The sequence below is a fragment of the Notolabrus celidotus genome, chromosome 19 (assembly GCF_009762535.1).
Source record: "Notolabrus celidotus isolate fNotCel1 chromosome 19, fNotCel1.pri, whole genome shotgun sequence".
Lineage (NCBI taxonomy): Eukaryota > Metazoa > Chordata > Actinopteri > Labriformes > Labridae > Notolabrus > Notolabrus celidotus.
The window spans coordinates 2,582,891-2,599,628 of record NC_048290.1 but is presented as its reverse complement, the minus strand read 5'-3'; the positions used below and the strand labels follow the sequence as shown (position 1 = coordinate 2,599,628).

At 43.8% G+C, this 16,738-nt stretch overlaps 1 protein-coding gene across 1 annotated transcript in view; it reads right to left on the bottom strand.

The window, feature by feature from the left end:
- The window catches only part of adamts6 (ADAM metallopeptidase with thrombospondin type 1 motif, 6), a 97,426-nt gene that overhangs the window by 42,351 nt on the left and 38,337 nt on the right, over positions 1–16,738 (bottom strand). The window contains exons 11-13 of the mRNA XM_034708981.1: positions 14,868–15,009; positions 7,500–7,607; positions 2,927–3,072 (exon numbers count right to left, since the gene is read on the bottom strand). Of these exons, the coding sequence (XP_034564872.1) occupies positions 2,927–3,072; positions 7,500–7,607; positions 14,868–15,009 (396 nt within the window). The remainder of the gene's footprint in view (positions 1–2,926; positions 3,073–7,499; positions 7,608–14,867; positions 15,010–16,738) is intronic.

Sequence of the window (16,738 nt, the reverse complement as noted above, 5' to 3'; positions counted from 1 at the left end):
GAGATCCTCAAGTTTGTAACCTTAAAAATGAATCTCTCCTTCATAATCACCTCTTCCCTCCTCCCTCACCTTCATCAGCCTTCCTGTGCACCTCATTGCACAAATTCTCGTCTGGCTGTTTTCCCCTGATGCCTGAGCAGCAGCGATCACCTTACACAGGTGTTCCACATTATTTCGCTGCCTTCTCCTCTTCTCCCTCTCCCCCCCCTATTTTTTTTCCTTCCCTCTGGTTCACCCTGGCTCTCCTCTCGTGTCTTCCCATGACGTGTCTGACGTAATATCAAGCTTCCACAGCTGAAGGAATGCGACGCTGGAAGCAGGATAAGGATCCAGAAACGTCTCGTTGCCAGACAGAGATGCAGCAGACAATGATTTGTCTGCTGAGGACGCACGAGAGTTCTAAAAAACTAAACTAAACAGCGCTGTAAAGTATGGCGAGGAGAGAGCTGCGTCTTAACTGATTGCACATGCTGTATCAGTCCATCTTAAACAGCATGAGGAGATATGTCTGGGCTTAGTTTTATGAGGAGAGGGCGCTGGTCAGAGCAACCTTAAAGAACCTTCCTTTGGTGACTTTATACGTGTCTGAGAGAGCCTCACTCAGGCCGGTGTAACCACTGTTTTACAGAGGCTGATGCAGGAAAACTTTTAGGAAACATTACTATTAATGAGTCATGAATTAATCAAGTTTTTACCTTGAGCATCGTCCCTTTGTTTGAACATTGAGGATGCTTTAAAACTGAACTTAGGTTGGTAGGTTCTGGAGGCTTTCAAGCAAGCTGAAGCAGAAACTAATTTTAAAATCTTACCAGATGTTGAAGAGGTAAGAGATCACAAACATGACGACAGGTAATGACACATCTAACACTTTTGTTCTTATAGCATGTGGTGTGCTCGATCAGAAAACGTCTCCACTCTCAGAACCGAAGAGGAGTTATTCAAGAGGATGCATCACCCGTCTGCAAACCTGATGCAAGAGAGTAGGAGCTAAAGGCTCTGTGGGATCACCGCCGAACTCTGCATGCTCAGGTAAAGGCAATACTGTGCATGATAACTGAGTGATAATACTTTAGTGGTAAGTTACTGAATGAAACATTGAGTTGGTAGTCTCAGGAAGGAAATATAAACATGTGTGTTTCATTCAGAGAGTTGGGCTTTCAGTGCAAAGTAAACAAATGCATCACAGGAGCAAAGGGGTATAAACACTCTGCATTGTGGGTTAAATCATCTTGGACCTCATGTACAAAGGGTGCGTACCATAGACTGTAAAAAATATGGACGTAGTATCCGTGACGTCACCCATCTGTTTCTGAAGAGCTGTTTTGAGACCAATCGGCTGCGGCAGCCATATTGCTTCTGTCGAGCCAGTGTGACGTAAAGAGGCGGGCTTTGAGCCTCCTAGCCAACAGCTGCAGTGTTCCTGCAGGCAGCTGTGCCTCTCATTGGAAGACTAGTAATCTCAATATCTTCTAAATTACCGAATTAGAAAAAAATTCACCCCCCTCACAGTGAGAGGACATCGAGAAATGAGCTATTCAGACTACACTCATCTTTTGTACCAGGCTGTAAACATGTTTATTAATGCTGCAAAGATCGTCTTTTCCCCATTCATGTGTATGTGACTTCCGGTACTTCCGGAGCCAGCCTCAAGCGGATCCTCGATGAACTGCAGCTTCTAACACTTCCGTATTGGACTCATATTTTTAGACCGGAGGTTGCCGCTTGGTGCGTACGCACAAAAACGTGGCGTACGCTCTTTTTCACGGGAAAGTTCAGATGTATCAAGAGAGTGAAATGACCCTGGAAATGTCTGGTGCCTCACGCCAACTTCATGGCTGGCGCACGAACGTTTCTACAGCTGTTGATCTTTGCGCACAGATTCATACATCTGGATATTTTTGTGCGTACGACGTTTTCTGGATTTGAGTGTACGCCATGATTCAGTAGGAAATCCATGCAAGTCTTTGTACATGAGGCTCCTGGTGTGAAACACTGGGTTAACATCAGTAACCTGCACACTTTGAGCGTTATGCCATGGGACTTCATCAATAATAATTTATACAATGCACATTCATTTTGTGATTTTAAACATCCGAGTTGTGAAATTAATGAATGCATAAAAATTACGATTATTACTCAGACTGTAATAGCACCATCAAAATCTCTAATCGTTGCATCCTTGTTTTCCTCGATGCTTCTTTCACACTGAGTTTTCTGCATTAGGCATCATTCCTTTGTGTAACGCATGTAAACTGGTATTCAGTTGACGTTAGCTTAAAGAACAGAAGCAGGAAAACTTAAATAAATGTTCACTTTTGTTGTCAGCTTTCAATTTTAAGAGGACGATTTGCACAATCCTTCCAAACCGTGAACGCATTTTATAAACCTCGGGATGCACCTTCCTAGAAAATCACCTTGACCTTAAGCAGCATGGAAAAGTTCAAAAGTTGCACTTTCTGTTTTTCTGCTGCAGAGCCTGATGGTTTATAATCGGCCACTTACTGACCCATAAAATCAGGAAATACATCCCCTTCAAACTGATCTGACGTCATTTGATTCGCCTTTTAAAGCTTCTGTAATAAGCTGCTCTTACTGACTGCAGATCTCAGCGCATAAAGAAGAACTTGCTTTTTCTGGAGGAGACATCAGAAATAAAAAAGTGAAAACCTGAGAGTTAAAGGGGAAAAGTCACCACATGACTTTTAAAAGAAGAACCTCTATGATGTTTTTCCCAGGCAGGGAGTCATCACCCTGGAAATATCTGACAACTTATTTACTCCAGAGAAAATCTAATTATCTCTCCTCCCACTCAGACACACCAAACATCCACTCAACACACACATGCACACATAAACACAAACACACACCTGTAGGCAGGACCTGGATGTGTGTGTTCAGCTTGCTGTGGCTTACTTTGCCTACTTACGCTGGGCTGTCACAGTGCCTCATGGAGGAGGAAACACCGCCCCCACAGGTCCTGCTGCACTCCCCCCACAAGGACCAGGGCCCCCAGCCTCCATCCTCACTCTGAGGCCAGGTACCGAACGCCACGCACTCTCCCTGGTAGCACCACTGACGGAGGAGGAGCAGAGAGAGAGAGAGAGAGAGAGAGAGAGAGAGAGAGAGAGGAGAGAGACTGTGGTGTTAGTGTGCAGCATTTCTTTACAACACAAACACTGAGACACGTTAACGATTGTTTCAGAGGCGAGAATCACAAAAACACACAACTTGTGACGACCATGAATACCCCAGTGTCACTTTTACAGTTTGGAAACCATTATTAGCCGCCTATAAATTCATAAGCATCACTTTATGGTGAAGAGTAGACTACACAGAACCTGACTGATGAAGCTCTCCTGCAGTAACACATTCTCTCTGCCTCTGTCTCTTTAAATCCACACACACACACTTCAACACACACACACACACACACACACACACACAGAGGCTTCAGTGAACTCGTGATTACTCACCCTATCATTTCATTTCCACATTAGCCCTGTTATTTCACCTCTCACCTGACATTTTGTTCTAATAGCTGCCCTCGCATCCTCCTCAATGAGCTCTATTGTTCATGTGTCTGTGTCATCATTAAAGGAATAGTCCAACATTTTGGGAAATATGGTTTGTGTTGATTTTTGCGCCCCCTGTGGACAATAATCTACACTACCAGTCAAAAGTTTGGAAACACCTTCTCATTCAAGGGTTTGTATTTATTGTAATTATTGTAAACACTGTAGATTAATACTGAAGACATCCAAACTATGAAAGAACATATATGGAATTATTTAATTCACAATAAAGTGTTAAACAAAGCAGAATATGTTTTATATTTTAGATTCTGTAAAGTAGCCCCCTTTTTCCTTCATGACAGCTTTGCACACTCTTGGTATTCTCTCAGTCTGCTTCATGAAGTGGTCTCCTGGAATGGTTTCTAATTAACATGAGCCTTGTCAAGAGTTCATTTGTAGAATGACTTGCCTTCTTAATGTGTTTGAGACCATCAGTTGTGTTGTTCAGAGGTAGGGTTAGCACACAATGGATAGCCCTATTTGACTACTGTTGTAATCCAGATTATGGCAAAACCAGATTATTTCATAGTTTTGATGTCTTCAGTATTAATCTACAATGCTGGAAATAATTAAAATAAATGAAAACCATTGAATGAGAAAGTCTTTGGTGTCCCAAAGAGTGTGATTTGGCATTAGGTGGGCGTTGCAGAAGCATGAGGGGCAGGACAGCAGGAGCCTCGTGTGCACACTCATGCACATCCTGCTGGCTTCGTTGTGCACGGTGATATAGTTTCACCTCTGTTGCTACCTCTAAAGTCGGGTCAGCTGGGTAGCTACTTCACCAGACCATTACACCCCCATTGTGAGCGAGGGCGTAACAGAGGTGTAACCAAACGGCAACCTTTGGTGTTGAAAAGCAAAAAACTGCAGTTCCTTGAGTGTCCACTAGGCTAGTTGTCAACCCTTTAATGCTATAAAAGGACTTCTGTTTTGAAGAACACATCAGATGTTTATGTCTCTGAGATGCTTGATGCAAATCTGTTTTTATTCAAAGACATCTTTCATAGTCTAACACTAGATCATCTGATCTAATCTGATCTAAGGTGGTCAGGGGTTACTTGAGTTCAAAGGGAATAAAGGGATATCTTCCACACGTTTTTACTCTGTGCATTCATGGACCATCACTTATTCACCAGAAGCATGTTTCTGTGTTTGTGCTCCATGTTTCCAGGGCGCTGCGAGGGTTTTTCAGGTGAGGGGCGGGAAGCACCGTGCAGCTTTTCAGGAGTGTTTTAATCCTCTCTCTAAGCTGTTCAGAGCTGCAGAGTGAAGAGGGGATCAGAGACAGCTCTTTTGTCTCTCCAACTGTGTCAGTAGGCTAAGAGCCAAGTGACACCGGGACAGTCAAGGTGAGGTCGGGCCGCTGTCCTCTTTCCCTGACTTACTCATTCTTGTCCTGAGATGCTGTCTAAACAGGATTAGCAGAGGCAGAGAGGTGAGCGGAGAAGGAGAGATGAGAAGGTCGGCAGGATCAGGAGGACACAGGAGGAGGGAAGTGGAGTACATGTCTGCATAACGTGAAAAACTTCTCTGCGCTGGTCAGTTTCTGCCTCCCCCCCTCTCCTCCCTCAGCCCTCCTCCCCCTTCTCCCTGCTCCTGTTGGAAGGGCCTCTCTCCATTACACGCTGGGTGAGAAATGGCTGACATTCATATTCCTTTGAAGCTGTCCCAGGCAGGGGCAGACAGGGTATGCCAGTGGCTCTCCTAAAGCTGTTCCAAAGCCCCCCTGGCTCAACCTGGGGCCCCCTGTGTTGTCCAGGACCCTGTCCGTGGGCCCCGGACCTCAAAGGCTCCACTGAGCTAATGGTAATCGCGGGTGACAGCTCGTGACACTCTTCTATTCTTCCCTTTTAGAGCTCGGACCATCGGGCGACAATGGCTGCCGTAATCCGTGTTAAAACTGTCTCCACTAACCTGGCTGGCATCAACAGCGGGCCGATGACCTCAAGCCTGGCCTGGTTACATGTGTGTGAGAGTGTGTGTGTGTGTGTATGTGTGTGTGGTAGTGACAATCGGATGAGTTCAAACGCAGGGAATGGTGCTCCTACTAAGATCGGGGGGTTGCAAATCCAAGCAGAGAGATAACGCAGGTTTGAGGAGCAGGTGCTGAACTTTCTTTAAGTGCAACAGTTAAAGAGTAAGTTTAATATGAATGTAATATATGTTTTGGTATCCACAGCAGAGAGTTTGGTTTAATATTACTTGAGGAATTCAGTTCAACCAAATGATAATGGAGATGAATGAAGCTTCATTTGCAATCCTTCAAAAGGAGCACTTGAAGGTGAGTAATGAGGTCTTTTCTTGGAGAGCAGAGCCTCTCTGAGCTCTGAGGATTATCCAGAGAAAGACCCAATCCTGTCCTCCAAAATCAACTCATGTTGATAGAAACCTCTAAACGTACGGCCAAATTCCACCAGAACCGTTTCCTGTCCATCTCCAGATCTGATAGGTTTCTATTCTAGTCAATGTGTTAACTTCCACTGGATCCGCTCTGGATGCGTTCTGGCTGTGTCTCTGATCCGGCAGGTCAGAGCCCTCCGGATCAGATACTCAAGACTTCTATTGTTGCCGGATGCCGGAGCACGACGCATCAATCTCAACAGAGCAGATGGAGCGAGACAGGAAGTCAGGTTTCACCAAAACAAAGTGAAAACATCCGGTTAATTTTCAGAATAAAACACTCTGTGTTATCACCAGATCGTATTTCACTTAACTACAACAACAAACCAAAGTCATGATGAGCGGAGCCAGGCCTGGAGTCAACAGGTCAGAGGTTTTCAGAGGACCAGAAAGACAACATGGATGAGGAGAGGAGGAGGAGAATCCTTGATTCAGGGATTACAGCGGGGGAAACCTCGGTCACATGACTCCAGCTGTTCCGAAAATGCAACTTGTAGGTGTTGCCCAACGAAAGAGCATGGAGCCAGATCAGAGACGGACCGGACACGGATCTGGTGGAAGTCCTGTGTTAGAGGCTTACAAACTCTGCTCAGAAATGCACTATCCGAGGACGCAGGACCAGGTTTTGGTATCTGGAGTTTTTCTGTTTTTTGTTTGTAGCACCATGCACAAGCGTTTCAGCAGGATGTGTCTGTCTGCAGGAAATCAGAAGAGCAATTTACCCTCTGTTGATGCCTATAAATAAGGATCTGCATGCAACTGCAGCTGACAATTTGCTTCTAGACATTGTTCTGCAGCTCCAACTTCATTTTAGGTTTTTAATTTGCAAGTCAGACTGTAAATAACAGCAACAAGAAGAAGTCTTGGCTGGAACTCCTTCATTGTTATATAAGCACTGGCTACACCAGCACAGACAGTCGGGCGTCACTTCCATGAATGACCAATGGGTCCCAAGACTGTGTCAGTGGATCCACTGCAAAGTCAACCTGCAGAAACCTTTCCAGGAGAGTTCAACTTTGACTCGTAAATTTACAGTGAGAAAAAACCTTCTACCTTGACGAGGTCGACCTTTAAGAGGAAAGAGTTCTACTCGCTCGACATGAGAGACCAGAGAGTTATAATTCTGCCAAACGGAGCTGCGCCTGATCCTGATCCTCCTGTGCTGGCATTTAAAGGGAACACCTATAATCCTAATTGATCCTTCGTTGGATGTTGGCTCTCTCCATCATCGAATGCACCAATAATTCCCCTCATTATTTAGAAGTGTTCTTAACCGACTTGAAGTTCTGCAGCAGCTAGTAGAGACATCACGGGTCAGGAGGTTAACATTTCCAAAGAACATGGTTGAGATCTCTCATCATCCTCCTCCCGAGCTTACAACACACACAGGGAGGTGAGGATGGATGCAGAAAACTCTGAGGGTATCTTAAAACCACACTGATCCCCAGACACCACTTGGATTGTGTGAAAATATGATGCTTCTGGGGGGTAATGTTTGAAAAGCATGAGAAATATTTGATGACTTACCCCTTTCTCAATGCTGCCAGTCTGGCACAGAGTCCCCTCCGCTGCAGGGATACTGTTGGTTACACAGCGGTTGCTTTTGCTAAGGCACCAGAGCTCTCTACACACTTCCTAGGAAAGAAGGCAAAAGCAAGTTGGTCAGAATAAATCATTGGAGCAGAGCGGGGAGGTTTGTTGATGAACAAGTGTGAGATGATTTATCAGGAGACTCTGCGGTTTTTATCTGTTTCTTTTGTTGTCTGGGAGGGAAATGAACACAAACAGCATCATCTATAAATCTACATCCCTCCAGATCAAGTCAAAGGATGAGAGGAGGTGGAGAGACCGCATCCAGACGGCTCACTTTAAGAGCCCATGTGCTTTGGATCATGGTGCATCTTGAGCAATACGCCAGGGGTCACTGGTTGCTGTTAATGTTCTCTTATGAGAAATGAAGAGTCAGCTGGATCAACACCACCATGACTAACGTTTGCTCACGTTCGCCTCGGGACCTCACGGGACCGTGACATCAGTTCAAGAAATCCAATTTCTGCTTCTTAGGGGAAATCAAGAGTGAGCAACAGGCCTCCCAAGTCTTAGATAAAGACGACTCGTAGGCCGGACAAATATCTTTAGTATTACTGAGCGCTCTGTACAAACACTCCTCACTCCTCAGTCTGGAGCAGAAGGAGAATCCATTTAGATTACCACAGGAAGGGAGTGTGTGAGAGAGAGAGAGAGAGAGAGAGAGCGAGTAGACAGCTCTGAGTTGCTCCCAAATAAATAAAACCACAAAGTGAACACATGTTACAAGGACAGCTCTGCACAAGCTTGCATTAGATTTCCCATTAAAGCAAACTGGGTCGACTTGCCTCTCCACTTCAAAGGCTTTTACAGGACAATGGTGTATGGCAGAAGAGCAGGCCCATGAAAAAGAGTTATGATCCCGCGCATCGATTCTGACCCCCGGGGTCAGTAAATATGCCACGGCCCCGCAGCTCCCTGAGCCTATCCAGATTAAATAAAGCGGCAAACTGCCACTCTCTGGTTGCAGCGGCTCCCCTCGGCCAGCTGGTTTCAATAAGCTGCCCCGCTGCTCCATTCACTATCTCGGCCTCGCTCAAAGGTCAGCGGCCCGGGTCTTAACGAACGTGGATGTGAGCCTGATGGATTTACGCTAAAGAGAGAACAAGCAGGCAATAAAAGGGGCAGGGGCGCTCGGTAAGGGTCTCGCTAATATAGCCATCAAAGGTTGTTTGTTTTTCATACCTCCAGCTTCCAAAGGCGGTAGCTTTGAGCACAGACTAAAGACTTCACTGAAACTTAATTATCGCTATAAATTAGCCCAACTTCCTCTCTTGACATCTGAGTTACTTTTCCCACCTCTGGCAGAGTCTCACGCTGTGTTTTAACGGCTGTGATATCCCCTTGTTCTAAAAGTGTCGTCAGCCATAACCAGTGAAATACTGCGTCAGTGGCTCACAGCCTCTTCCCACAATCAGCCCAAAGCACAAAGCGATTCATTCTTTGGTTTGAGAGTTAGCAGGAAGCATGGGCTGGAGGGTTTGACTGACTGAAAGTGAAACTAAATAAATATCAGCTCCTCCAAGTGTTTCAATCTAATCTCAAATAATGAGATGTAATTGATAAAATACTTTTGTCATAGCTGAATGACAAAATGATGAGTTGAGGGAGATATGTAGCAAAAACGAAATCCTTCTGAGTCTCTTTGCAACTGTCCTCAGTCTAAAGCTAGTGTGAATTGAAGGCTTAAAGACAAATTTCCCTTAAAGGACAATAAAAGTTATTGGATGGTATTATGTCAAATCCTGTTGTACCCACTGTATCCTATCATTCATAAAATCTGATACGACATCATATCATGTCAAAGATAACTGTCACAAACACTTTATTATATATCATATGGTATTTTATCGTTTCAATCACATTATATTATATCATATCCCTTCGGATCGTATCGATTGTATCACATTGATTGTACCGCATCGTTTCACCTCATTAAGATTGTATAACATTGATCGTATCGTATCAATTGTATCGCATCATAATGATTGTATCGTATCGTATCAATTGTATCGCATCGAAGTTATTGTATCACATTGCATCGATTGTACCGCATCGAGCGTATCGTATCAATTGTATCGCATCGTAACAATTGAAACATATGGTATAAATTGTATCATATCACATGAATTGTATCGTATTGCATCGTATTGAATCATATGGAATTGTATTGCACTGTATCAGATCCTATCGTATCAGATCCTATCGTATCGGATCCTATCGTATCGGATCCTATCGGATCCTATCGTATCGGATCCTATCGTATCAGATCCTATCGTATCGGATTCTATCGTATCGGATCCTATCGTATCAGATCCTATCGTATCAGATCCTATCATATCAGATCCTATCGTATCAGATCCTATCGTATCGGATCCTATCGTATCAGATCCTATCGTATCGGATCCTATCGTATCAGATCCTATCGTATCGGATCCTATCGGATCAGATCCTATCGTATCCTATCGTATCTGATCCTATCGTATCGGATCCTATAGTATCAGATCCTGTCGTATAGGATCCTATCGTATCAGATCCTGTCGTATCAGATCCTATCGTATCGGATCCTATCATATCGGATCCTATCGTATCAGATCCTATCGTATCGGATCCTATCATATCGGATCCTATCGTATCAGATCCTGTCGTATCAGATCCTATCGTATCGGATCCTATCATATCGGATCCTATCGTATCAGATCCTATCGTATCGGATCCTATCGTATCGGATCCTATCATATCGGATCCTATCGTATCGGATCCTATCGTATCGGATCCTATCGTATCAGATCCTGTCGTATCAGATCCTATCGTATCGGATCCTATCATATCGGATCCTATCGTATCAGATCCTGTCGTATCAGATCCTATCGTATCGGATCCTATCATATCGGATCCTATCGTATCAGATCCTATCGTATCGGATCCTATCATATCGGATCCTATCGTATCAGATCCTGTCGTATCAGATCCTATCGTATCGGATCCTATCATATCGGATCCTATCGTATCAGATCCTATCGTATCAGATCCTATCGTATCGGATCCTATCGTATCGGATCCTATCGTATCGGATCCTATCGTATCAGATCCTATCGTATCGGATCCTATCATATCGGATCCTATCGTATCAGATCCTATCGTATCAGATTCTATCGTATCGGATCCTATCGTATCAGATCCTATCGTATCAGATCCTATCGTATCAGATCCTATCGTATCGGATCCTATCGTATCGGATCCTATCATATCGGATCCTATCGTATCAGATCCTATCGTATCGGATCCTATCATATCGGATCCTATCGTATCAGATCCTATCGTATCAGATCCTATCGTATCGGATCCTATCGTATCAGATCCTGTCGTATCGGATCCTATCGTATCGGATCCTATCGTATCGGATCCTATCGGATCGGATCCTATCATATCGCAACGTATCATATCCTATCGATTGAATTGCATTGTATCATTCCCCTTTTGTTTCATATCATATCAGATCACATCTTATCGATTCGTATCGCATTGTATCGTATTGTATCGTATTGTATCGTATTGTATCGTATTGTATTCTATCCTATCCTGTCATATCATATTCTATTGGATAGTATCGCATCGTGTCGATTTTATCCCAGCATACTGTATCGATTGTATCACATTGATCGTATCATATCGTAACATATCTCATTGTAATATATCATTTTAGAAATCATTGCATGTAGTTGCGTGGCATCGAATCAGATAACTTTTCCCTTTCGTGGGGAAGGTTTAAACACCATTCAGGCATTTTTGTAATGAACTACGATGGCTACAACAGAGGTGAAATATTCTGAAACTACAGGTACTACTGTTTATTAAACAATCTGAAAAATATTTCACGCCATCCACAAATCCAAAATAAACTAAAAGAGAGAAGAAGAATGACAAACACACTTTATCTTGTGCAGCAGGATTCTGTTCTGTCTTGTTTTCTACCCTGATAAAAAATCTTGTGGCCCTTCATGAGGTCTGGAACCACGTCTTAACATTTCTTCTTCACACAGTTAAACAGGACACACTGGGTCATGTGTGGTGATCGGATGTGTGGTCCCAAAGATGAGCGCATACACTGAAGATTTGTGGCCAGAAATTTAGAGTTTCCTGTGGCTCAATACGTAATAAATCATTTTGTCATGTTAAAACCAGCGAAATATTAAAAACCACATTATGAGTGTGCAAGATTATTTATTGTTATGTTAGCGATAAACTTTGATGCGCTCTGGCAGGACTTCCACCAGTTTCCCATCAGTGTTTTTCAATAAGTTACGGCTTTAGAAACCAGACTCTTCCCCTCATTAGACCTTTTATCCGTGTCTGTGGTCACGTCTGTCCTGCACGGAGTCACAAAGGGCATCTCTTTCAGAAAACGGATCAGACCAAAGAGTCCAATCTAGCTCTGTTGGAACCTGATCCGCTCATAAATGTGTGTCTTTCATGCTGATATAAAACCACAATTATAAGCTTAGGGGCCAAAATAACAGGGCTTGATTTGAGGCCTGTTCTAATCTGCTGTCAGATACTTCTTTCAATGAAATGAAATAACTCTATGATCTCAGTTAATCTGAGCTCGCTGTTTTCCATCGTTTGATCAAATATTTGTGGGATTCAAAACAATATCCAGTATTTTCATTAAACCTTTGAGGGTTCTTTCTTTTGTTGCTTGTCTGTCACTGCCTGAGGTTTTATTATTACTCATTCAGAGACTGAGGAAAGGCTGAATCATTGAGACTACAGATGAGGAGAATGATGCTGTAGATTCTTCACCTCTGTGTCTGCTGAGTTTCTGTGTTACAGATAAAAAGAGACTGTATTGACGGACACTCCAAAACTAGCTGTAGCTATCAGAGAATATCAGGCTGATCTGTATCGTAATAAGTACACATAATGTTACAATGTTAGTTGTCCAAATTAAACTTCAGCAAAGTAACATAATACTGAGATACCGTACATGGATGTTGATAAAATCCCTGAACATGTTTTTTCTGGTTCCCTGAACGACCCGTTTCGATAACTTTGTGTGACTTCGGCTCAATCAGACGTTGGGCTACGCCGTCACTTTAAGACAGTTTTGGAGGATACGCCTACTAGACTGCTACAATGTAACTCTATCAAAGACACGCCCACTGACTGTTACAATGTAGCTATTTCCAGGACACGTCCCTCCAAAAGCTACAATGTAACTCTATCCAGGACACGCCCACTGACTGCTACAATGTAACACTTCACAGGACACACCCACCCGACTGTTACATGGTAACTTTTTCTAGGACACGCCCACCAGACTGTTACAATGTAGCTATTTCCAGGACACGCCCACCCAACTGCTACAATGTAATTCTTTCCAGGACACGCCCACTGTCTGCTACAATGTAACTCTTTCCAAGACACGCCCACTGACTGCTACAATGTAACTCTCTCCAGGACACGCCCACCCAACTGCTACAATATAATTCTTTCCAGGACACGCCCACCAGACTGTTACAATGTAACTCTTTCAGGACACGCCCACTCGACTCTTACAATGTAACCCTTTCAAGGACACGTCCACTTGACTGTTACAATGTAACTCTTTCAAGGACACGTCCACTTGACTGTTACAATGTAACCCTTTCAAGGACACGCCCGCCAGACTGTTACAATGTAACTCTTTCAAGGACACGTCCACTTGACTGTTACAATGTAACTCTTTCAAGGACACGCCCACTTGACTGCTACAATGTAACTCCTTCCAGGACAAGCCCACTGACTGCAACAATGTAGCTCTTTCCAGGACACGCCCACTTGACTGCTACAATGTAATTCTTTAAAGACACACCCACAAGACTGTTACAATGTAACTCATTCAAGGACACGTTCACTTGACTGTTACAATGTAACTCATTCCAGGACAAGCCCACTGACTGCAACAATGTAGCTCTTTCCAGGACACGCCCACTTGACTGCTACAATGTAATTCTTTAAAGACACACCCACAAGACTGTTACAATGTAACCCTTTCAAGGACACGTCCACTTGACTGTTACAATGTAACTCTTTCAAGGACACTTCCACTTGACTGTTACAATGTAACTCTTTCAAGGACACGTCCACTTGACTGTTACGATGAAACTCTTTCAAGGACACGTCCACTTGACTGCAACAATGTAACTCTTTCCAGGACAAGCCCACTAGACTGCTACAATGTAACTCTTTCCAGGACACGCCCACTTGACTGCTACAATGTAACTCTTTCCAGGACACGCCCACTCAACTGTTACAATGTAACTCATTCCAGGACAAGCCCACTGACTGCAACAATGTAGCTCTTTCCAGGACACGCCCACTCGACTGTTACAATGTAACTCATTCCAGGACAAGCCCACTGACTGCAACAATGTAACTCTTTCCAGGACAAGCCCACTAGACTGCTACAATGTAACTCTTTCCAGGACACGCCCACTTGACTGCTACAATGTAACTCTTTCCAGGACACGCCCACTCAACTGTTACAATGTAACTCATTCCAGGACAAGCCCACTGACTGCAACAATGTAACTCTTTCCAGGACACGCCCACCAGACTGTTACAATGTAATTCTTTAAAGACACACCCACAAGACTGTTACAATTTAACTCTTTCCAGGACACGCCCACTCAACTGTTACAATGTAACTCATTCCAGGACACGCCCATTTGACTGTTACAATGTAACTCTTTGAGGACACGCCCACTGGACTGCTACAGTAATGCTCTAATCAAAGTAGCACCCAGAATCCTGTTCAAATTATCCCCTGATTTTCCTTCTGTTCTACATTTCATTTGTTCAGCATGTCTCGGAAAGTTTCTCGTAAGTGTTCTTTCGGATGTGAAAGACATTTGTCTTCCCAAAGACGCAGGCACTGGAAAACAGTTGGAAGCTTTTATGTTTTTTTGGAACAACAACAGCTGTTTGTGCTCGCCACTTCACTGATGACTCCTTTGTTAACAAAGACCAGTACAAGCTGGATTTGTGTCTGGACTGTTACTGAAACCTGGGGCTGTTCCATCTTTTAAGACCTTCCGTGACGGCTCAGAACCACAAGCTGTAAGAAAGAATTTAGTTTTTTTCTTAGGCTGCAAAGCTGCTCTAAAGGTGTCCCAGACGGACATAATGAGATATTAAAATGTGTACAACAAGTCTCCTGTACCATATCATCAGTTTTTACCCCCCTGTTGTTGTCCAGGTGAAGTCTGCATGTTCTATTGTGGGAGTGAGAGGAGGACAGGTGAGTAGGAGATGCTGGTTTCTTACCCCGTACTTGCACTGGCGTGAGGAGGCTCCGTACTGGAAGCGGCACTGCTCGTCTGCGTCGTACACCTGCCCCGGGGCCACTGTTGGGTACAGGAAGTCTCGTTTCAGAGGTTCATTGTCCAGACACGTCCCCCGACCTGAGCTGTCAAAAAGACAAACCTACAATAGGATTGTTTCTTACACAAAGAAACCTTTCTACACTTGGCTAATGGCGGAGGTAGAAAAGGGAAAGAATGGCGTACCAAAGAAAACACACTTTCCCCTTTAATAATGCAAATTTTGACGTAACCAAAATGAACATATATCAGCATTCTGAGATGATCCTGTAGTTTGGGAAATTGGGAAACAAGACACTGGGAACATTGTGGATGGCAATCAGAGACAAACTATGATCAGGGATGAATAAAGAAATGCATCTTTTGATGGCAGGCTCAGCTTCAGATAGTTTGCAATGGGTGGCTCCAGCTTGCAGGCTGATTGACAGTCTGGAGGACAAAGATCTGCTTGAAATCATTTGCATTTCCTCCACCATGATATCCTGATTTTACAGGAGGACTTCACACTCACAGTGGGTGAAATATTCAAGGTGTAACTCATGCTTATGTTGTGACTATCTGACTTTGACTTCCCTCAGCTGATCTTTATTTAGATGCAAATCTGGGTAAAAATAGCTCCCAGTTTATGGATGCTGGAATCCCCCTTTAACACCCCGGCTGGCGTTGTTGTGTTTATTTTTAGCAGCAAACTACCTCTGTAGGAAGCTTGTCGAGGGTCTCAAATGACATGTAGTTAATGCTGATATCACACATCAACACCTCCTCATCAAAGGGAGTGTTGAAGCACAAGCAGAGACATTTTACCAGGGGGCAATCTGCCTGTCTTAAAAACCCAGCCCCCCCTTTGATTACACGTCTCTCTCTCCTCTCTCTCTCCTCTCTCTCTCTCCTCTCTCATCTCTCTCTCTCCTCTCTCCTCTCTCTCTCTCTCTCTCTCTCTCTCTCTCTCTCTCTCTCTCTCTCTGCGTGATCCTGTGTGTCACGTCTTCTTGAGAATCCAGAGAAGAGGCAGAAGAGTTAGCAAAGAGTCGTACGTCCAAGCTTTGGATTGTGTTTAGTCTGTTGTGTCAGAAAGAAATATTTGCACTTAACAAGAAGTCACACACACTCCAGTTTTTATTCTGGTAGCTAAGACAGATCTCTCCTCAGTGTCTGTTTACTCTTGGTAGCGAGGGCATCGATGAGAACACACTCACAGAAGGAAATTTAGTATTATTCTTCTGACCTTTAGTGAACGTGTAAGACACTCAAATCATCCCAAAGTGCCTGTAAACAACCACAGATGTGTTTCATTCTAATCCGGACCTCCCCTGCTCCTCTCCAGGCAGAGTATCAGCACCACCGTTTACTATAACACCGTGTTCTTTCCAGCTGTGGCAGCTGCAGCGTGCAGGAGAATGCTTCCAGTCCCTCGAAAGGAGAAGCTGGCGCGGTGACAACAATAATGCAGACTGCAGCTCGGGCCCAGAACACACTGGAGGTTGAATAGTTTTGACACATTTGTCTGCCTGCACCTAAATACAGGGAAGATGAATAGAAGTTTCCCTTTTAGTTCTCCTCTGAGGGGTGCTTAGTCGGTCCCGAGGTGCCTGGAAAGACTGCAGAGTAGCTACTGCAGTCTGGAGAGCAAACAGACTCTAAATGTGTTAAAATGTGCTCTGTGGATTATCCAATGTCAATGGAATATTCATGATTTTGTTTCTTACTTTGATTTCAATGCTATAATATTTATGCACAGAGCAAAAATACCTTTAAAAGCAAACTCCAGACCAATTATAATTATTGCACTCATGCCTTTTGTACTTATATATATAT